At 38.7% G+C, this 23,813-nt stretch overlaps 2 protein-coding genes across 2 annotated transcripts; one reads left to right on the top strand and one right to left on the bottom strand.

Annotated features, from left to right (window-relative positions):
- The first annotated feature begins 654 nt into the window (after nt 1–654).
- LOC124303135 (keratin, type II cytoskeletal 1-like) lies at nt 655–4,701 on the top strand. Its single transcript, XM_046759995.1, has 6 exons — nt 655–808; nt 1,553–1,744; nt 2,199–2,492; nt 3,142–3,301; nt 4,359–4,472; nt 4,583–4,701. The coding sequence occupies exons 1-5, from the start codon at nt 724–726 to the stop codon at nt 4,417–4,419; spliced, it is 792 nt and encodes a 263-aa protein (XP_046615951.1). The 5' UTR covers nt 655–723; the 3' UTR covers nt 4,420–4,472; nt 4,583–4,701.
- A 1,812-nt stretch (nt 4,702–6,513) lies between these two features.
- LOC124302862 (putative uncharacterized protein DDB_G0282133) lies at nt 6,514–12,903 on the bottom strand. The gene is made up of 6 exons (XM_046759431.1): nt 12,798–12,903; nt 11,680–12,347; nt 11,172–11,457; nt 8,646–10,576; nt 7,889–8,069; nt 6,514–7,627 (listed from the first exon to the last, which is right to left on the bottom strand). Exons 1-6 carry the CDS (start codon nt 12,889–12,891, stop codon nt 7,212–7,214), a joined length of 3,576 nt encoding a protein of 1,191 aa, XP_046615387.1. The 5' UTR covers nt 12,892–12,903; the 3' UTR covers nt 6,514–7,211.
- Nucleotides 12,904–23,813: the final 10,910 nt, after the last annotated feature.

Genomic DNA, 23,813 nt, shown 5'->3' on the forward strand with positions numbered 1-23,813 from the left:
TTGGAGGAAATCAAAAATACTTCGATTTTTTAGGTTTCTCGAAAACTCTGATAGTGTAGAAAGACTAAGGTATGAATTCATTGCTGCAGTAATTTCTTATAAAATCCAAGTGATGGTAATTTTTCAGCATAAGTAGAAAATTTACGGTTTTCGCGAAACCCGAAAAACAGGTACGTTGGATTTTTCATCACTCTTCACCACGTGGAGTCCGGATAAATGTGGCGCCAAAATTTTACGTTCGTAAAAGAAAAAATCTGTTCAAAATTTCTTGGATGTCAAATATTTTATAAAATCCCTAGGAGTTTGCAGAGAATTCGCAAACAACAACTGAAAATTTACGGCATGAGATCATGCAAAACTCGAATCCGAAATAAGTGGAATCAAGGTTATTTCCTTGTCTCACATAAAGAAACTTTATCGTCTACTTTGACTCTTTTTACAGTTTAAGAGTGTTCGATATGATTATGGGATTGCATTATGATCACCAGACAAGGTTGCATTCAGTTGTTCCCTAGACTTGTAAGAAGTTTTAATTACTATGCACTGAGGCGTGATCGAGAGCGGCTAAAAAGTAAACAGATATCCGATACACACGCGTTGGGAGTAGAACATTGCGTAACTACCATGAATTATTAGCGGGAAGAACGGTAACTATATAAAAGCTGCAACGTCAAAGGATCCATCGTAGTGCATCTCTGGTTTCCATCTATAACAGACTTCAAAATGTGGATACATCAAGTACTGCGTATCATTTTGCTGGGGTGCTGTGGCTTCGTCTTCGTCTCTGGCGGATCAGTTCAAACGGAAGGTAAATTTTGAATAATCCCAATTCATAAAGGTCCGGTTAACGTCAAGTCATTTTCCACTTCATCTTAAATTTTCTCCACTACTGTAAATCCCGCATCTTTGCTCATTGGGTAACAGCTAACAAGTTATCGTCTTTACATCGGTGTTTTCCCTGATCCAATGAGTGCGTTGATCTCATTCATTGTGTATAGCGAAATTTCGCTGCTTACAGGACATAGCGACTTTTCACATTTGCAATCAATGATTATTAATGCGAATCGTGTTAAAGCAGTGTACTGCAAGTTAGAGATCATTTTCTAATTCACTTAACTTTAATCAGTAGATCCATTAATCGACTAGCACAGTCTGCGACTGCGATACTTGTGATTAATGAGAGACGCGGGACAGTGATCGGATAAATGACGTACAGTCGAAGTCTTGAACTTTAATTGGAGATCATTGTAGATGCCATTTTGCCATGCAGACGTATTCTTTGATAAAAGGAATTAAAAGTCGTTGGCCATCATACTTACAAGTCCTAGGGTATAGTTACGTGAAATCAAAATTTTCATGCTCCGAAAACAAGCAGCACTTGAGCATCAGCTTCTGTAACAGGATATGTCAAATAAATTGATATTCGTTTATAATTTAAGTTCAGTGATGCGTGTGCGAAACGTGAACATATGTGGAGAAAAGCACATCATACAAGCTATTGCTCGTCAATTTGTCTACGTTTCGTTCCTTATTATTATTGTTTTCATCTAAGGTAAAACTGTTGCGAATGATGACGATGTGGTAACACTGTCCACCGAACTCAAGCCCCCGCCACTTCCGTCTGCGAGTGAACACCGCGGAATCGTTTACCTGGTCAATCAGCTCGGTGCCAGAAACAAAACTACTGACATCTCCGAGGAAAATGGTGAAAATATCCAGGTCGATAACGGCCCGGAAATCATCGGTATGTTTAACGATTGTTCTATCTGATACACTTACTCACAGAATTTTCGTAGCAATGGACAGATTCTTTGAAATATTATTGTGTGTGCGTGGAAGTAACCCTAAAAACTGCCGGGCTGCTTCGAAAGCTAAGCTATCTTAGATTCTACTGAAAATTATGATGAAACTACGTAACACATGACGTGACTCTCTGACATTCGAATTGAATTTCATTTTGAATCATTTACTAAGTGAACGTTTACTTGTATTACATATACAGAATCCTCGAAATCGGCGGTACGTCGACCTCGTTTTTCTAAAGAGTCTGAAGGTTCGATTTACAACAATTATTCAATCAAAGCTCTAGTGAAAAAAAACTACCATAAAACTGGATTCAATTCGATTTCAGAATTTTGACCGTCACTGCAATATGGCTTGCAATACATACGATATATGAATGAAACTTTCAATTACAGGACCCACAGCTTCTGCAATTCTTGTTGACCAAGAAGAAAACAAAAAAATCACTTCAGACGACTTGACCGGGAATTTAGGAGAAGACTATGCTACGGCTCAAAGTACCGATTCGAAGAAAACGCCGAAAGAAATCGGTGTCGAGACGATTGTCTCTGAAAACCGTGATGTCGCAGTAGGTAAACTCAAAATGCTGAGGAAGATTCGTAGCAAGAGAACTCCATCCAGAAAATGCTACTCCTGCGGAGGCGGAGGTGGTGGCGGATATGGTGGCTACCCAAATCGTTCTTATGGTAGTAAATAGTGCCCTCCACCTCAAGCATTTTTATCTGGAAGATGGAAAATAATCAATCTATGAGATCGGAATATCTTCCAGGTGTACTTGCTTCGCCACTATCTCGATTTTCACACCTTCGCAATCAGTGTCAATTGATCGTAACCTTTCGGGCATTCAACCTCACCATAATTCTCCAAATCCAGTCCAACATCTACTTCTTCTTCTTCCGCGTTCTCAACTAATACTGAGGGAAAATCGTGAAACCAAGCAGCTCAAGTTTCTGATTGCGCATGCGCGAGCTATATTGTCTGCGTTATGACTACCAAGAGTCACAATAACAACCCAATTTCGATTCATCACTTAACGCGTGAGAGTTTCACATTTCACGAGTGAGTTGGCTTCCCTGCCGAATTGGAGGAAAAAACGTTATAAGTTATTAGAAAATTTTATTAATAATTATGAAGTAGAGTTCAATTACTTTCCTCAGCTGGCCATTCAGCCTGCTAAAAAGTTTCGCCGTTTTTTCGCGGTAAGTCACCTCCAGTTTGTCTCAAACTCAATTTCTCTTCACCTTCCCGCAAGCACAGGTTCCATTCAGAGCGAAAATCGACCGGAGTGGGTACCAAAGTAACTTCGAATCAATCTCGACATTGCTACCTTATTTTCAGGAGGGGGTGGATATGGTGCTGTTGGAATTCCCGTATTTGTTGTGCCTATCGGCGTGTATGGCGGCGGCGGCGGCGGAGGTTGGGGCAAAGGACACCACGGAGGTGGGGGCGGAGGTGGAAACTATGGAGGTGGTGGATATTACCCAGTAGGAGGCGGATGGTGAGTCCTATCTTTATAGTTTCATCAGACCAACTCTGCGTGAACGGATTTCATGGGAACGATGGCAAAACTAAATTCTGTGAAAAAAAAACAAAAAACTCTTCAGGAGTTGAAAACATCGTCAAAGCCGAATAATGTCTAATAATTGTTGGCGGACAAGTTCAGATTGACGGAGGGGGGGGGGGGGGGGGGGCGAGTAAAGAAACCCGGTGAAATTTACAACGTCAAAATCGGAATTCTTGTATGATGGACCACTTCTTCCTAGTAATTTTTCACCTCTGTTCTGGAGGAAGTTGAACGCGGTACCTATTCTCGACGATTACAGAGGGGCTCACGTTATTGCTCGAATGCATTCCCGTACAATGCACATATGCTTATAGTATTTTTTAATGACATAACGTTGTAACTGTTACTAAGTAATGCTTCTGCGAACTTCAACACGTATATTTTGTATGTAGATATTGTTTTCGGTACGCCTTTTCAATTCGACATATTTCAACTATTTGTAGATCAAAAACTTTCCGAGCATGCTAAAATATGTTGAATTTTTTCATCTACTGCCTGAAATTTAGAATGAGAAAATTTATAATTTTGTAATATGTCTGAGTATTCGAATAGGTAATTATATCTGACAATTATTGTTCAAATTTATCTCAGTGTTTGTAAGTATCATACACTTCTGTGTTAAAATTTTTTAGGAAATGACCTTTTCCATACAGGATGTCCAAAATTAGTTGGAAAAATATTAAATGTAATCTGTACACTATACGATTTCAAGTGTATACTTACTGCTTAAAGATCTAAATGAAACATACAGAAAAAAGATGAATTTGTCAAAATACAATTCGTAAGATACACAGTTTTTAGTTAGAAAATTCATCAAGTAAAATCACAACTATATCTCCAATGAGTCGAGCGATTCCCCAAAAAATTCTGCGCAAAGTGTGGCACGGAGAAATTTGAAATACTGGAAAACAAAAATGATCTCACAAGAGTGCGTGTGTCGTAAAGGTATTAAATACCGTGAAACAGAGTAAAACGACTTGTGTTATTTCAGGGGTGGTGGCTCTCAAGCTTCGGCACAAGCTTCAGCTCAGTCGTCTAGCTGGTCGTATTAGCCGAAAGGCAAATTCGAGTTCACCGTGCCTTTTTGCGTGACGAAGAATTACCGGTAAGCTTTAATTGAAGTCAAATGACTGCCGAGTGCTCGACTGGCTCGCTTATAAGTTCTATGCAATCGTAATTCGTGGCAGAAATTAACAAATTATTTCGTATTTTCAGCTTCAAGTCGAGACAGGAAGTGCAGAAATAACGATGAACACGATTGATCGTTCAATATTTATTAGTGCTCAAGACAATTAAAAAAACGTAAATAATAAAGCAAGAATTTTTATTGTAAATGAGCTCTTTTTTACCTGGTAAAACCGCTGCGAGGACTTCGCAAAGTTTTTGCAATAGATGACATTTTGTCCTGGATACGTTCCTTAGGAGTCATCGCTCCTGTGTAATGAACTCATTTGGATTCCACTCCTTCCTCATTTTATACGTATACATATATACACTTTATACGTACATATACACAATCACGTGAAGAATCTTGCGCATGTGTGTATAATCACTAGAGCCGTAGCAACTAGTCAAAATATTTCCTTTTCGCTGGGCTGGCGTTGAAACTATAGATTCACTGATCTTCTCAGCCAATTAGCAGGCGCTTATTCAATTACTTAAAATTTAATTTCAAAGGTCTCACAACCGGGCACTTGGAATCTTTCCGTAAACACTGAGCTGATCTCAAGAGATTCAATAAATCATTATTTCGTTTACTCTTTTGATTTTATCAATTGTTATTGCCATTCACGGGTGTTAGATCCGTGTTGATCAGAACATAAAGTGTAACCGATTATAGCCATCCTGTGTATTTTGTAATTGAGCCTTTATGACCTGCTATAAAATGTTAGACTCGTTTTGCTATCTTAGACTGTAATAAAATCCTACCGATGAGCAATTCATGCGAGACGAAATTTTACTGACGTTTAGACGGAGCTTTCTCACGAACGAAATCCTTTGTAGCAAACCTAATTCCGCTACATTTCGTCGAAATTTCAGATTTCTTGAACTGCTCAACGTCAAATTGTTATACTTACTCACTTAATAGAAATGCAAGCCAACTTTGCCGAACCTTTGAAACTCTTTCTATATACGATTTCCAAGCCTACGACTCGAACTGTTGAGGTTTTGCTAATCCCTAAGTGTGGTTGAATCGTGACTCGATAAAAATGTAACAGACTAATTCTATCCACCTGTACCGTTCGACAATTTGACGGGTCTGAAATATCACGTTCACCGTAAGCACTATCCTCACGGGGATCGTGACTGGGTGGAAATCGATCATCGCTTCTTTGGCATTGTGTTCGACGACTTCACCGAGATGACTCATTGCCGCAGACTGCCACTTCGATAAATTATAATGGTCAACTTATTCAGTTTAGACTGCTCGAAAAATGAGCAGTTTAGGAGAGGAGTACTCTCGTTCTTCGCATCACGGAATCCGGACGCCAAGTTTAATAAGAAGCGTAAAAACGAGAAAGGAGTAGGTATAGATATGGAAGCAAATATTCTTTTATATGATAATTTAGTATGAGTCAAAACTCGTTCTGTCTGAAAATTAACCTGTCCAAAAATACACACAGTTCAGAGTTATTGCTGTTAGAATGTTTTCACCTAATTCGCCATTCTGCTAGAATGTGCCACAAATTTTAAACTTACACACAACTGTGAATAACTTACCAAAACAAGCGGCAATGTCCCGACACGAGCAGCCAGATTAATTTCTGCGACTATCTCGGTGCTTGATTCAACCTCGATTAACGCCAGAGGATTATTCAAATCGCGTGCACGCTGATACGTACCAGCCGCTGAAGAAGAAACTTGTTCGATGTCCGAAATGTTGTGGGATCTTTGGTAAAACCTTAGCTTTAACACATAATCGATGAGGTCGTAAGTTCAGCAGCTGTAAGCCGAATCTGATGATTATATTTTTACAATATATTATCTCTCGGTGAATTTACTTTCTATTTCCGCAAAGCAAATTGCTGCCGAGATTTCAGATCAAGAGAGCTTGTAAAGATTGATTTGGAACAATCAACTATTACCTACCTCTCAGGTGTTATATTGCAGATCTTGGTTATCGATTTCTCCAAATCCTATCTATCGATGGTTGTGACTGAATTACGCCTGGCTCCCTGAATGCGACTTGAGAAGTGGTCAATAAATGAAGAATATTCGGTGAAAGCCATGCATAAATGTCTATTTATTGTGTGGTTTAGAAACTAAATGTACTATTTCTATATTCACTTAGCGGTTATACAGGAAATAAAAACATGTTAGACCACACGAAGTGTTCTGCACAGTTTGATACATAGGCTGAACAATACGCGCATAAACCTGGACCGCCAAATTCTTAGCCTACGCCCAATTTTAGAAAAATTACAAAACTCACAGTTGTTAGCGATTATATGACATTAATGGCATGTAAAGTAACGTACTGACGTACAACGATACTTGGCTCTTAGCCCGATTCAGTTATGATTAATACGTATATCGGCCAGAATCTTACATTACTTGGATTGTAGGTATTGTATTAGAAACTTTCTCATACATTTTTCAGAGCTCAAATAATTGTCGTTATTGAAAAACAAAATGAAAGTGCTGTGTTGGATAGGAACTAGTGGTCCTGTTCCGAATTCTTACCCAGGAATGTCAAGATCTGGATCTTGGGAATTTTAGATGAAGATCGTCGTAATGCGTTTAAAACATAGCAATACAAAATTAGCCGTCCCTATATATGGGCTTTCTCTTATAAGGTATATTCTCCTTCCTACGAGTACGCACATTGTAGATATCAAAGCGTTCAACCAAACAGATTGGTAGTAAAACCCGGAGATCTCACGATGTTGGGTAGCACAATTGTACCAGGATTCTTGATGTTGCCAATCTGACTGGTCACAAAACGTCCTACTCCGTGATCAACGGGGCCAGTTACTAAAATGTTAACTCCGCTTCCGTATTTCTCATTCAAACTTTGTCCTAAGTTTCCTCCATAGTTGACGTACCGGGTTTGGGACCCCGATGGAGTCATTATGGAAGTAGAAACAATGGAGCCTGTATTTCGAGTGACAGAACTCAAAAGCGGATTAACATGTAGATTCACTTGTTGCTGGCCTGTGATTCCCGAGAAACGGCTGCCTCCCGTGCTTTTTGAACCCACTACCGAAGTTGACCATGTCGATTGCAGCTTATCACCAGGGAGAGGATTTCCAGAAAAACCTGCAATTTCAAAAGCCGCTTAATTCTATTTCTTGAGCTCAAGTAGGTCATTCATATTTTAGAACGATGTGACAGCTTAGACTTCATAATTTGGTTCTCAAAATTGAGTAATATTGTAGGTATATGATTTTATAGCTTTTGCTACATTGATCATGATTGGAAAATGTCCGATTTTTCAAAACAATTCGTGTTATCAAAATATTTTGTAACTGATTGATGGCTAAAGATGAGTACAAAGTGTCAAATTGAGAAAGCTGTTACTTGAAACTGAAAAGCTGCTGTTGCGAGACGCTGATTTGCTGGAGCCAGTGCCAGAGCTGCTACTCTGCTGAAACTTTGCTTCAAATGTGCCAAATTCCGTATTGGGCCGCTGTTGGCCTTGGACGTTGCTCAAGGATTTAGATATTTCCGTGCCCGATTGAAAGTTTTTGATAACTTGACTCTGTAACGAAAGTTATCTGAGTTAGGCTTATGAAACATTTAGTAATACAAGAACGAAACGTGAAAAAGTGTCATTTGATCCAGGGTAAGTTAGTAGTAATTGGCGATTATACGCGGAAAAGTCATTTCAAAATGAAATGTATTTTCGAATATGGCTCTGTCCGTTTTTTCGCCAAAAGAGTATATTACAATTACGGCAGATCGTCATTTAGAAGTGGACATAAGTCGCACAGATAATCATGTCAGTGACATTACACAGAAATTGTGTTCGTTGACAATCGCTGTCAGATTCCTTTCAACTTCTAGTACAAGAAATTAAATATAGCTTTTCGAAAAAAACCGATGCTACAACATTGTTCATCTTGACACATTTGCATTCGTTGAAACCAAGAAATGTACAGATGCGAAGTACTCATAATTTCTAAAATAACCGATTTTCAGGACATAGTTGATCTGTGATGATTCTATTGTTACGGACAAGTTAAAAAAACAATAAAAAATGAATCTTCAATTGAAAATAGGAAACATCCGGTAACAGTACCCATAAAAGTATTATTGAAAATAGAATGGCTCGTACCACACCAGCAGTATTGCCACCGATGCTCACGGCCTCAGACGCTCCATTATTCTTAATCACATTCGCATCATGTGTATAAGAGGTTACAGCAGTGGCAGAATTCAGATTCACTTCGGAATGAGAATTTGCGTCACCAGAATTGGTATTCAAATTGATGTTCGTTCCAGCATTAACATTCACTTCGGCAGTGTTTGTATTCATGTTGACATTCGTCTCGGAATAAGATCCCGAGTTATCAGTATTCGTGTTCAAATTGATGTTCGTTCCAGCATCAACATTCACTTCGGCGATGTTTGTATTCGCATTGATATTCGTCTCGGAATAAGAGCCAGAGTTATCAGTATTCGTGTTCAAATTTATGTTCGTTCCAGCATTAACGTTCACTTCGGCGGTGTTTGTATTCGCGTTGTCATTCGTTTCGGTATATAAGCCCGAGTCATAAGTATTTGTGTTCGTTCCAGCATTAACGTTCACTTCGGCGGTGTTTGTATTCGCGTTGTCATTCGTTTCGGTATATAAGCCCGAGTCATAAGTATTTGTGTTCGATCCAGCATTAACGTTCACTTCGGCGTTGTCATTCGTTTCGGTATATAAGCCCGAGTCATAAGTATTTGTGTTCGTTCCAGCATTAACGTTCACTTCGGCGTTGTCATTCGTTTCGGTATAAAAGCCCGAGTCATAAGTATTTGTGTTCGTTCCAGCATTAACGTTCACTTCGGCGGTGTTTGTATTCGCGTTGTCATTCGTTTCGGTATATAAGCCCGAGTCATAAGTATTTGTGTTCGTTCCAGCATTAACGTTCACTTCGGCGGTGTTTGTATTCGCGTTGTCATTCGTTTCGGTATATAAGCCCGAGTCATAAGTATTTGTGTTCGATCCAGCATTAACGTTCACTTCGGCGTTGTCATTCGTTTCGGTATATAAGCCCGAGTCATAAGTATTTGTGTTCGTTCCAGCATTAACGTTCACTTCGGCGTTGTCATTCGTTTCGGTATATAAGCCCGAGTCATAAGTATTTGTGTTCGTTCCAGCATTAACGTTCACTTCGGCGGTGTTTGTATTCGCGTTGTCATTCGTTTCGGTATATAAGCCCGAGTCATAAGTATTTGTGTTCGTTCCAGCATTAACGTTCACTTCGGCGGTGTTTGTATTCGCGTTGTCATTCGTTTCGGTATATAAGCCCGAGTCATAAGTATTTGTGTTCGTTCCAGCATTAACGTTCACTTCGGCGGTGTTTGTATTCGCGTTGTCATTCGTTTCGGTATATAAGCCCGAGTCATAAGTATTTGTGTTCGTTCCAGCATTAACGTTCACTTCGGCGGTGTTTGTATTCGCGTTGTCATTCGTTTCGGTATATAAGCCCGAGTCATAAGTATTTGTGTTCGATCCAGCATTAACGTTCACTTCGGCGTTGTCATTCGTTTCGGTATATAAGCCCGAGTCATAAGTATTTGTGTTCGTTCCAGCATTAACGTTCACTTCGGCGGTGTTTGTATTCGCGTTGTCATTCGTTTCGGTATATAAGCCCGAGTCATAAGTATTTGTGTTCGTTCCAGCATTAACGTTCACTTCGGCGTTGTCATTCGTTTCGGTATAAAAGCCCGAGTCATAAGTATTTGTGTTCGTTCCAGCATCAACATTCACTTCAGCAGTGTTTGTATTCATGTTGACATTCGTCTCGGAATAAGAGCCAGAGTCATCAGTATTCGTGTTCAAATTGATGTTCGTTCCAGCATTAACGTTCACTCCGGCAGTGTTTGTATTCATGTTGACATTCGTCTCGGAATAAGAGCCAGAGTTATCAGTATTCGTGTTCAAATTGATGTTCGTTCCAGCGTTAACGTTCACTTCGGCAGTGTTCGTGTTGACAGCTCCAGAAGATCCGGATGAGAAATGACGTGGAGAATTGAGAAACGGATTTCCAGCGTATCCTGCAAGTTTAGTGATCTCTAAACTAACCACCCCAATGATAACTAATTTTTGAAAATTGAAGCGAAATGTGTAAAATGCGAGAGCAGTATTGAAGCTCCCTGAAAACGAATGCTTACCACCTTGTCAACCAATTGAAGTATATTCATATTATTCATGCAGACGTAACGCAGATGCGTGGACATACACACATGTTTAAAAATCGCCCGAAGATCTTATTTCAATGACAGTGATAATATGGGTGATAGGAAATGCGGCAGGTCACGAGATTTCAAATATTTTATTTGTCACATGTTTGAAACGGCTTGGTCAATTTTGGTTTCGTTGCAACTGGGTTTATCCAAGTATGAAAATATTTATATAATACTGTTATTTGTTAAATAGTGTATTGTTTACAACAAGAAAGCAAAGTCACTGCACCACCTTTGTGTCACATGTTGTAAATTAATATACATGAACACAAGGCTGAAATCTGCAGTTAATATTAGTATTGAGGCAATGAATCTTAATGATAGGTTCTCCAACCAGTTAGTAGAGTTAAGCATTAGAATGGAAAGTCACGGTTGTATAAATTGGTATTAAAATTTGACGAGCTACTGCTTTTAGATTCGGAACCGCCGAAGCTTCCGCTTGAGCTAGTTTCAAAGAAGGATGAAGAACTCTGGTGTCCTCCGGCTTGACCAATGTTGGCTACATCGAGGGAAGAAGCTCCATCGAATTGGGTCTGTTCGCCTGTCACAGCCGTGTCGAGATTACTATAGCCAGTGTTTGTTCCCACAAAATCTAACTTATCGGCGTCGGCGTGTTCGAATTCCTGGTTTGCAGCGTTCGCATAAGATCCGCTGTTCTGGCTCCCCTGAAAAAATTGACTGCCAACTTGACCCTGCAACGATATGTTTTCGATTGAAGTGCTATGCAGTGAACAAAACTTTCGATACAATATCAGAAATGAAGTGTTGAGATATGTAATGTCGTCGACAATTTTCTCTGAAAAATAAAATAACTCGAATGTTTGTCTGATATGATCATTATCCAAAATATGCATGTCGTATACGATACTAGCCCCCTTAATTACGAATGTATACAAAAACAGAATTGTTCATACCGCATTGACAACGGCTCCAGCGGCATTGACAGATCCAGATCCTTGATTGTTGCCTGATCCTGTAACGCCGAGATCATTGTCAGCTCTGACAATGTGTACTACGGGTCCGCTTTGGGCGTAGTAACTTATCTTTCCACCCAAGTTGTCAGCTCCGTTATTTTGATTCAATCCCTGATTTTGGTTTTGTCCAGCATTCGCGAGAGCTCCAGAACCTTGAATAACGGAAACTCCCTGCTGAATACCGGCGTTCGAAAATTGCTGAGCGTTCAAGTTCTGTTGGTTTTGAAGCAGGCTGCTACTTTGCCCGATGGATTGCGCGTTCACGTTCAGGTTCGTATTTGCTTCCGAGAATCCCGTATTGAAATTGGTATTTGCATTAGTCAAGCCGATCTGTCCGGCGGAAGATTCAACATTTCCGAAACGGCCTTGCGAGTTGGCGTTCAAGTTCTCATTGCCATAAAACTTTACTATATTGGACTGGGAATTTGCGCCTCCCTGTCCGACGGAAAATATGTTTGTGAGTCCTTGGCCTACGGCAATCGCCGGTTGCAACACTACCGGCAACAAACCAGAGGAGAACCTAGACGAAGACGAAGAGGATTGCGACGACGCCGAGGAAGAAGAGGAGGATGAATGAGACGATGTGGACAAAGACTCCACGTTACCACCTAAAAATGGTTGTTATTGTAATTTTAAAATTCTGGCACGACTGCGGCAGCAGGCGAAACTAATCGTGAACAAAAATTCTAATGATATAAATAAACTAGAATGGGCAGCTATTTCTAAAGCATAAATTACTCTACACGAATGTATTAATCAAGTATTCTACAACCAAGATTGAAGAGACGATATGCAGCCGCATTTCATACCGAAATCTGAATGAAATGTAACACTGATTTTCAGCAAAATGTGTCGGATGAATAATGGGGCTAACATAAACAATCACTTTGGCACTTGGATAACGGTTAGATAGAAGCCGTGGATTATTTGAAGACGTAGCGAAACGTCATTGTAGTATCCGAAAAAAAACTTTACACTCAAGCGTATTTGTAGTTTTGTGTATAGCAGTTCGGTGTCGGGTGAAAATTACAAATTGAACCGGAATACCATCCGCCTACCTGGGAATGGGAATCCAAAGAACGGCACGTTCGGTACTGGTGCAGGGTTGGCTAGTCCGACCACCGAAAATAATATGATTGACCACACCAACATCTTGTAATGAAAACTTGAAGAGAACTGTACGATATTGGGTGTTATCCATTATATATCCACCATCTTGATGGAGTAATCGGTAGGGATATGGAAAATTGGTACCCATCGGCTAGTCATTAAAAGACAATTTGAAAATTTTTATATGGAACTTGATAATGAGTTCCAAAATTTGCTAAGCTGTCTGATCCAACATTGTGACACTAAGCGTAATAAGTTCCGTCTTCGAATCCGTATTCAATCCTTGGGTGACTAAGATCCTCCACTTCTTTACGCCAGGATGTCCCATTTTTCACGTGAATCATGAGTTAAGAAATCGTAGTAAATATTCAGGAATTTTTCCAAGAACGTATTTTAAATTCGGTTAAATATCTAACTATACATTATACTCTTGAAACATTACTGTCATTGCAATTTATACGAAACATAGTTCTCGAGATATGAACGAAGAACTTCATGTGTCGCAGGTAAGACCAGCTAGTAACATACAGTATAACTTTACTGGGTGTAATTAAAGAATTAACACTCACTACTGGAAGATGGCATACTACAATTAGGTACAAGTATTTGGAGAGCATCAAAATAGATTAAAATCATCATAATTTCGATGAGCTGCATGAAAAATGGAGGCCACGGCATCTTTTCGAAATCTGATATACATCTTTTAAGGTAAGCCGTTAAAAGAGAACCACAATAGAGCCTCAGGCGTGTCAAATTGAAATATTTAGGAATACACATTTGTTGGTGCTGTAACGTAACATGATGAAATATGTGTCGTTTTTTTAGGAAAGTTTCCGAATATCACATTTACAGCGTCCATCGACGTAGATAATTGAATCAAACGTAGGCATACGAATCAGGAATATTTTGTTCGTGACTGAATGCATTTGTTACTGTCGCAGAATATTGCAACACATATCTACTTATATCTTGGGCCATTCATAGGTTTCACGTAGAGTTCAGTCTTCCAAGAACATATTAAACGTTTCATAATGACGTAGTATCGCTTATTTACTTTCACCTTTGATTGGCTATATAGGTAGAAAGTCGATGATCTGCGAATACGTAGAATCCTTGAATCAAAATTCAAGGATTCTACGTTTTGAATCAGTGTGAACCGACGCGTCGTCAAGCTTTCTTGATCGTTGTAGACATCGAAATCAAACATTTTTATATAATCGGTCAGTAAGTGATTTTTGATTTGAGGTTTATCAACAATTTTCATAAGTCCTAAGTGTAACATCAATCTTTATACGGTCGCGTTTCGAGGCATCGGAGCCCAAAATTCTATTCCAATAGTCAATTCAATAAACCTACTCGGTGTAAGACTTTCAATTTTTCTTTCAACTTCAAATTTCAGCAAGTCCTGTGACCAGTCCATTCATAATTGACGGGCAGGGACTCGTTGCGATATCTATTTTACCGTCATAGGCTACTCGGCGTCAGTACGATTCCTGATTGAGTTGATATAAATACGTTGCACATACCCACCAAGAGGCGAATGATGTACAGCGTGCATACTACGCCTCGAAACCGGGAGAGGCGTTCCACATCACTGTACAATTACAGCCGGCTTGTGCAGTGCTCCAGGGTTAAGCTAACGGTATACCATCATCGATTCTTTATTTTCCACGACTTCCTCTTGGAACGAATCGTATACTCCGAAATAAGCCGTCTCACGCATGACTGGGTCCTGTTCCCATGATACGTCTTAAACAAACAAACGAAAAACATTCTACACCCGTCTCGTTCGTTTCCCTTTATCTCGCTCTCATCGGTTCAACTCCCAGACTGTCATTGGCTGCGGATTTAAATTGCGCATAACGTTTTGCTCCTGCGGACACCTTCCTCAGACCAAGAGACGGTAGTCCATGAACTGTTTCATGACACTGTCCAACAAGAATGGATTGTGTTTATTCAGCAACAAAATCATTCCGTCATATTGGTTTTTCTCTAAGGATTTCATGCTGATGAGTTGGCGCAAAACACTTTTTTTTTTTTATGTTTTGAAAATGAAATGAAACATTTTATACAATAATTTTCCAAACTGATCGTGAGACACCTTTTAACGTTACGAAGCGTTACGAGGTATCAAAATTTTATACGTAATTTTCATTTTTATTGTATCCTCGAAAGCAGGACTCGTTTTGGATTCGAATCTGTTTACAGAATCCACCCATAATCAGTACTGTCATACTGTTTTTTTTTTCTTTTTTTTTGAGATGGTTATAAAAGGTTTTTTCTTTTCACTCTACTTATTATATCCAATGGGATAGGAACTCTCCGTGAACACTTGCGTATTCAGCGACGAAAAAATTCTTTGCAAAACATTGGCTCGCAATTGTGATGAAAAATCGTAGTGAGACGGTGTAATCGCGGACTAGTTCATCACTTCGCATAGTCCACGTACACCCGAAGGCATAATAATGGTCCGTGAACCCGGCCCAGCAGCCCGGGAAGGACAATGGACCGAATCCGTGGGGAGATGACGCAACGGTAATCTCCTCGTGGTGTCTTCGCGTCGGTAATCATGCAGGGTATTCCGCCAACAGCGCACGTGGTCCTTCATCAAGCAGACCAGGGAGCGAGTTGGGATCAGTTTTTTTATTCCTCATGCACGGGCGGCTCTGGTTCGCTCAGTTTTTCCAGAGGTTCGCTTACCACCGTCAGCTAAGGTCAATGCTCGGAAAATATGAAGTCGGGTTGGAAGGTAAATTGCAAGTATACAGCACTCGCAATTACGAGGACAAATCATTGTTCGACGTGCACTTGATTGACAGTTTATGAGGATAACTGGTATGAGCTGATCGAAGGGTTAATCTCTGTTAACTAATAATAGCGTACGTTGATTGCAATTACAAAGATGATAAGTTGATTAAAGCGAGGTTACGGGGATTGCAAAGTCCAAATTTTGCGCTTGAAAAACATCAGTGATAACGTTCAATTGTGGGACTAATCCTAAATAATGATCGGAGGTAAAAATTAAATTTTAACTCCTCGAGCATTCGAAAAAAAAGGTGGAACTTCTCAAAGGTTTCGTGGATTTTAATTAAAAAATAATTTTTTACACTTTAACAAAAAAAATTAGAGGTTGCAGCTATCACCTAAAAATGTTTCAATGAAATGAAAAATGGTGATTGCTGAAATTGGTCTTTTTACCATCTTTACCACTTAATTACTATAATTATACTGTTGTTCTATTACTACAGTCATTACTCTGATGAAATAACACGTATATTCATTTTTACAAATACTTATGATAAGTTACACGTACAATTAGTTGTTTCTCAAAACTTATAGAGAAAACCTACCGTTTTTAGGACACAGAACGCAATACGACTTAACATTACATTAGTCAAAGAACTTATATGAAATAAATTGACAGTGAAATAGCCTCGCTACATCGGATTACATAACTAAACACATCCATCGTTGACAAAATGTTCTAAATATGTGAAATAAATAAGAGAAATTTATGGTGTGAGAAAGGAGAAAGGATCTCAATTTAAACCATTAGAGTGCAAACTACTTTGATATTATTACTTCTTAACTTTCGGCGTAAAAACTTACGACTACAATACTCACTTGTACTGTTTTGTCTCACAGAGATGACCATTTGATTCAGGTCTGTGAGATGAGTTGGCAGGTAATTATTGCAAGTCCCAAATAATATGCAACTTCTCACAAACTATTATTTTATTACTATACTATTTGATAGAAGTTTCGCCAAAAAACGTCTCGAGTGTTAACAATATCAAATGTGATTACTCAGTTCATTAAATACTACAATCCAATGATTTTTGATATAATTATTTTAAACAATTGGTCATCAGATTCAACATGATGAAGGCTGTGTCAGGTAATTCCGAATGATTGATCATGGAAACTTGATAACCGTACCGTGTAAGGAATTTATTCAAGTCTAGATTCATGCGTAATAATGGAAAATACGACGCTGCATGTTTTTAACACATATAAATTCACAGCGTTTTACAGTCAGTTCTTGCACCAACGGCGTTATGTGCCGTTAGATAAGACTAATATTAAAGCGAGAGACAGTTATTCCTTAGAATAAAGAACAATATGAGGTTGAAGTTTGTTACGTGCACGCTACACTGACCGTACGAAACTATGTGTAAAATTCAGCGGCTGCATAAGATTTTACGATCTGATTAAGAACGACTTCGGTAATTAAATAAAATTATTTCAAAACACTGGATCACGCTATTGGCAAATTAGTATGAACTTTATACTAACTCGTAGTGCACGCGAATGTTTCAGGCAACTTACACGAGCTTGCGGCCTTATGGAAACTAATTTTCCTTTTCCTGTTATTCATTATTACATTCCTGGGCTACGGTGTTTTCCCTAAAAATGTAATAAAAGAGCCTAAAATTATACACTAAAGTTTCGACATGCATGTTTTGACTCAAATTGTTCAAAAACGGTGAAAAATCTATTAGATTCGTTCATCGACCATGATGACACAATCCTAAATTCGTTTTACTATATAAGCAATCTCATTTCGTACCTAAGTTCTCTCTTGGTTGTTTCACAAGCAGAATGGACTTGGTGTAAAACATTATAATCAACACCCTAGTCATTCTAGTGGATAATAAATGTTATTCAATCGGACACGTGAGTGCACCTAACGAAATTTTCATCGGTTATTGCAAATCCTGGAAATATAGGTACGAAAAAGAAAATAACTGTGTACCCAGCGTTAAGCATTTTGGGTCGTATTCCTCAGTCTGAGATATTTAAGACCAAGATCTAGTGGTTGTACAGCATGATATTTTTTTTGTTCACATTTCGTTACGCATTAACGTCAGAAACTTCAAGCTCGTAATTACACAGATCACAAGTAGTTACAAAGATTACAGGGATTACAAAAGATTACAAAAATTGCACATAATACGAGAAGATCACCAAGATTAGAGGGAATCACAAGAATTGTAAGTCGTTGCAAAGATTACCAGGATTTCACGGATTACACAGATATCATGAAAAATCCAAAGAAATCACAAAAGTTTAGAAAGAAGTAAAATGGATTCCAAAGCTTTCAAAGACTGTAAGAAACTACAGTAGTTTTGCTTTACGAAAAAAAATTTGAAGTTTGCATTTTTCCCATTTATATTACTCGTAAAACAAAAACTGCCAAACCAATCACGATTATCCTATCTCACGCGATAGGTACAGGTATAATAAAGATTTTTCTACTTAGGTTATATTCAATATTTCGTCTCCGAAAAATTTGCAATTTTGTTTAAATGTCAATAAATATAATGTACAAATTACGATAAATTTTATTTCGGTGGTTTGTGTTTAAAAAAATACCCAAAAAACCTTCAAAGAAACAGCCTTCACACTGGACGACTCCATTAATGTTCAGGGGCCTCAAAAATTGATTACGTTTTATTGGTCACATACTGATGATAGTTATAGATGTGAAAATTAAGCAGATACGGATTTTCAGTTAATTAATACCATTGTTGTAACATTCAAGTTCACCTTCGTACAGTTCATCTGTTAAATGAAATTCTTCGGTATAAGAAATTACAGCGTAAAACGAATTTGTAATTGCTCGATTTGTCGAATTGAATTTACAATTCGGATCTTACCGTTTCTAAGAGACAAACTGACTTATTCGTTATCCCGGTACCGCGGTATGGCCCTATTTCTATCTGGGCCGCGACAAATTGCCAATGAAACTCCGTACAATTGAATCGTAAGAGTCGCGTTATGTAGCCTGGAGTGAGGCTTGGAGCTATTCACGAACTAGACGAGCTCGGAAAGAGGACTTTGCAACGGGTTTCTTTGAATCAAAACATCGACTATATACAGAACAAACGTAATCGAATTTGAAAAGAAACATCGTGTTCTTGCAAAACCATCATATTTTACATTTATGACGTGAACCCTTCTTGGACATAAATAACAAGTAGACAACATCATCGTTCAACGCTGTGAATAAATTGAAGATAGTAGATATTATTTACAACCATCGGTTTAAAAAATGAAACATGATAGGCATTCTTGTTGCTCCAAAGTTTGCTCACGACTCGAGTATCTACTCGACATTTTCATCGAGTCAAGCTACGTTGGTATTAATTACTGATTGGATCTCACAATTAGTTTCGATAACCTTCGTGCTTGCATGGTGTGGTTCACCATTCAACTCTCAGGCTTCAGTCGATCGATAATAATCACACTTCAGACGATAACACAGCTGTGGCATACCTGACGTAAAATGAATAGCCATCGAATAATAGTCAACTGCAGATGGCAACGACCTCGAGGGAAAGGTGATACGGCCTATCAGTCAATCACTTGAGACTATCAACCGTACATATAAACTCAAGGTCAACAGAGAAAATGTTCACGCAGTATGTCTCAGAAGTGAACAAATAGCTGACTATTCCCTTATCACTTTCAAATCATGATATACTTAAGCTACAAAGATCTTCATACAAATAAAAAAAAAAGAAGAAATTATGTAATAATCAACAAAAGTTTAACTTCAATTTGCATCGAAATTGTTAGAACCTATGATGATCGTGATCGAAAAATTGACTGAAAAACTTATTCTATGACGTTAGCATCATTAAATATTGAATTTTACACATTAAACAAATATTGATCATGATCAACAATTTGAAATATTGAATTGACTCGTGAAAAGAAAGATCAATCGTTTCAGTGACTTCGTAAAAATTACTAGTCTTCTGAAAGTGAAATCGAACGCATTTACTGAAGTTAGATTTTCTTACGAAATAATTGGAATGAAACAACGATATCTAAGCTTCCGTTTATAATTACAGAGATCTTCGCAGCTTAAAAATACAACAATTTATACTAAATTCTCAATTTCATACCCCGTGCTAAAAACACTGGAAAGTATCGTTTTATCAACTTCTCGAAGATGATAAAGGTATGGAATAGATCGGTTTGCCCACGGAAATACATGTACCCAAATCAGATGTGTATCGTCGAAGTCAGGCGATGACTTGAGAACGGCGGGCAAAAACATCTGGTTAAATGGTGATGCGGTGTAAAATCGAAAGTGACGCAATATTCGCGAGCCTCCAAGCCAGTTAGTTAATGGTTAATCCGACAACGTGTGTGTAGGTGAATCTGGCAGCGAGTGTGAACGACGTACTTGGCGAATGGGTGACGCGCGACCGACGATCCTGACCCACGACCCAGGATATGTAGCCTTCGAACAACATTATACGCGCTAACCAACGAGCCTCGTTAGACGGACAAAGTTAATTCGATTGACCGGCGATAATCTGGGAATAAAATTCCAGCCACAGGCTTGCAGCCGGATCGTTACGGCGAGCTTATTTATACACGAATAAAAATCCCGAGAAGGACCGTAAAGTTCGGAGAAATTTGGACAACGGATTGGCGTCTCATCCGCTTGGTTGTCTCGACGCTGGAGCCTCGATTCGACGTTATTTTGGCGGACCTGGATTTATTGCAGCTTTTGACGTCACTGTGCCAAAACCCGCAGACCGCGGCATGCCCATAACTCAAACCTGCCGCTGTTATAGGTCGAAACGATACAGTTGAAGCTCGTGGTAATTTACGATGCTGTAAACTCGACGTTTAACAAAGTAATTATTAATCGTGATGCCTGTTGCCCGCGGGCCTGACGATTACGGATCATAGTCGAAACTGAATTACGAGTTACGAACGATCGTGGTCAGCGTGTGATAATCGTCAGAAAAATGAAACATGAACTTGAAACTGGGGGATCAGTTAAGAGTTCTATGTCCACGTAGTTTAATACAGTAAGAGCCAGGTGACTCAACGGCTTCGTGAATGTATTTACAGAGCATATAATTTACACAGATTTTTTATTCGATGTAGAGAAAAGTACATGATTACAGTTAGCAGGTAATAGTTAATTATTACCACAAATCTATAATTTTAGCGAGTGCTTGTCCAGCCTGCTTGGCTATTTCGATTACCGATTTACGTTATTTAGCCCCATTAAATTGTGGGTACGCATGTACCTACCATTTTATTAATATTTGTCATGATTGTCACGGAGAGCATGTAAAATATTTTCGTACAGAACTAACGATCTGTTTTATTACAAGCTTAACGTATTCGACTTACAATCTCAGATGATCATTGTGAGGAATTCGCTGGACGATTTCTCGACAGATGGAAAAAAAAATGATCATTCAAACCTTAACATCGTTATAACATTTTAAATTTGAGGTAAAAATAGTTTTATCTCAAGGCATTTTGGACTCTGAACTCATTTATTCATATCAAACCATTTCAAGTAATATCCAGGGCTGGATATAGTATCAAGAAGTCGTATGCCTTGGGTCGATCAATTTCAGTAAACCGTTATAAAAATGAGAAAATTGTTTGTTCCTTTTTGTAACGTGTAAGTCGTGTTGGAAAAGGCCTCAAGCGTTATATCTCGATCTGGACCGACTTGCCACTCTATTTACGTATTATAAAAATCGGATTGAAGCATCAACATAACGGTCTGTTCCCGTCGTTGCCTCCCTTTCGATGTTCCAAGGGATCGTGATTCGACTCATCGAGAATAGAGTGAGTAGGAATAAAATAAATCTCGAAGCAAGTCGAGCGAGTGAGTTGTAGATAAAATTTTTAAAAGTTACTAAAAAACAAAAAAAAAAAAAAAACAAACAAACAGAACTCGACCGTAAGAATATGAACGAAGTATTTAAATTCCGCGAGGAATGCTAGCTGTGAGAAGATTCCCTGTCAGGAGTGAGATGTATAATCACCCCGTATCAACTATAGAAATACCTCGAGGGATTGAGAACCGAGTATGGCGGTTAAACTCGTATTATCATTAGTCTGGAGCGACGCGGAGATCTGTTGAATGGGGAAAAAAATTCCCTGGGGAGTGGCTCTCATCGCGCAGAGCGGGTAGCTGATCCCCCTTTCCTATCAAACTGCAAATGGGCATGTATTTATGTCTCTGAAATTGATTACGTTCGTTAAATGTCACGGGATACGATTTGCATATAATTTATGTCTACAACCTTGAGTAAGCTCTCCCTGCCGCTCGAGGGCGATTCGACTCTTCGCGCTAATAATTATACTCGTAATTGCATAAAGTTTTCCGAAGCTTGTAGGCCTCGAGGTTTCAGACCGCAGCATCTACCGGCGACATAACATTGGTCAAGTGGGATTTCGTTTTTGAACACCTTGAAAGTGAGGAGAATCGTCATTGTACTTAAGAAACTTTGTTATTCTCACCGGTAGAACAATATTTTAAATCTTAATGAGAGATAATTCTGACTAACGATAAATTTAACCTTACGCAGTCAAAGATCGTTTCCATAGACTGTAACGTAGGATAAAAATTTTTAACCGTCAGACAGGTTTATTTTTGAGAAAATTTACACAAGATCATCCATCTTCGGTCAGTTGAAAGTGTAAGTGTAGGTATCATCGCAGGAATCGTGCGGCCGTTTAACGCGCTGAAGATGTTTATCCATCTGTCTGTTTATCCATCCTTTAGCATTACTCACTGGAGTAGGTACTACATGGTCTATTATTAACGCATCAACGTTACTCATTAATATCATTCGATCATACCTATAACAAGGAAGACGGGGCTGATTAATCCTTGAACGACGTAACTATATTCAAATTTACCGATTAATGTGTAATTGCATGAACCCGGATTGATGACGAATTCCTCCCAAACGATTCTGAAATTAAATTAGCTGAGGCTGACTGCAGTGTGCTTGGTAAAAAGAATGTCCTAGATTGAAATAAAAAAAAGTAGACAAATGTCTAACGGTTATAACCTCTGCTTGTTACCTGTCCAAGTCTCTAAAGAACGCGAAAACGTTCTACGTTTCAGACAATTCAGAGATCACATGGATGCATTGGGGTTTTATTTTTGAATTTAACAAACTTCTTTGTTATTCGTAGTGTAAGGTAAAACTGGCATTTGTTATGTTTGAATTGATAATGTGGAATATTAGGTACCTTATAGAGTTTTTTAAGAATCCATGACTTGACGATTTGTAACCAAAGGTAATCTATCAAACAAACACGATTATATATTAATATGCCAACAAATGCAATATTTCGTATCTTAAAAATTGCGAATCGTGCGGATTTTTTCAAAACATTCTTATTTTTGAACTAATATTTATATCAAAGTCATGTTAAATAAGACCTATGCAAAAGAACGTGAAATACTTTTTTCGAATATCGTCATTTCGGGACTAAGATTTTTTAATACATCAATAACCGACACGCAGTCTTAGTATTCCGACAAGTTACAGGTAAATTTCGAGAACGGTTTTAAAGAGAAATTTTTACAAAACTGCTTGGCATAATAAAAAACGCAAGCTAACATCCCTGCCATTTGCGGTACGGAATTAAAAAAGGAACCGCTTATTCCTATGGTACGAATAGCTCAACATCTCGTACCAATCTGAACAAAAGTTCACTCGCGTCTTCGAATTTAATTTTGAATTTTGATTCCGATATTCGTGACACCCTGTAACGAAAATAGGCTTGTATGATGAAATTTCTCGATTACTTTAATTGCTTACAGGTAACTGCTGTCAACAGGTGTAACTAATTTCTTTGCTTTCCGCAGGGCATCGAGCCTTTGTTATTATAATATGCCTACGAATTGTTCGAGCAACTACTGCGAGTGGATTTACGAATTTGACCTTTAACCCCTGACCTGATCCGTCTGGCCTTCCTCGTATTTTTCATCCTTCCTAGGAGCTCGATTGTAACTCGACGACGACCGTACACCAGTAGATCTTGGACCAGGAAGATGAGGCTCAAGGTTGCAAGATCTCGCTTTGTGACTCGCTTCTGCAACAGGTTGGACCTGTCTCCACCGGCTTTCGACCATACCTAGAGTCTCGGCCAACACCGCGTAACAAGTTACGGCT

This window comes from Neodiprion virginianus, chromosome 4 (genome assembly GCF_021901495.1).
Source record: "Neodiprion virginianus isolate iyNeoVirg1 chromosome 4, iyNeoVirg1.1, whole genome shotgun sequence".
In the NCBI taxonomy this organism is placed as follows: domain Eukaryota; kingdom Metazoa; phylum Arthropoda; class Insecta; order Hymenoptera; family Diprionidae; genus Neodiprion; species Neodiprion virginianus.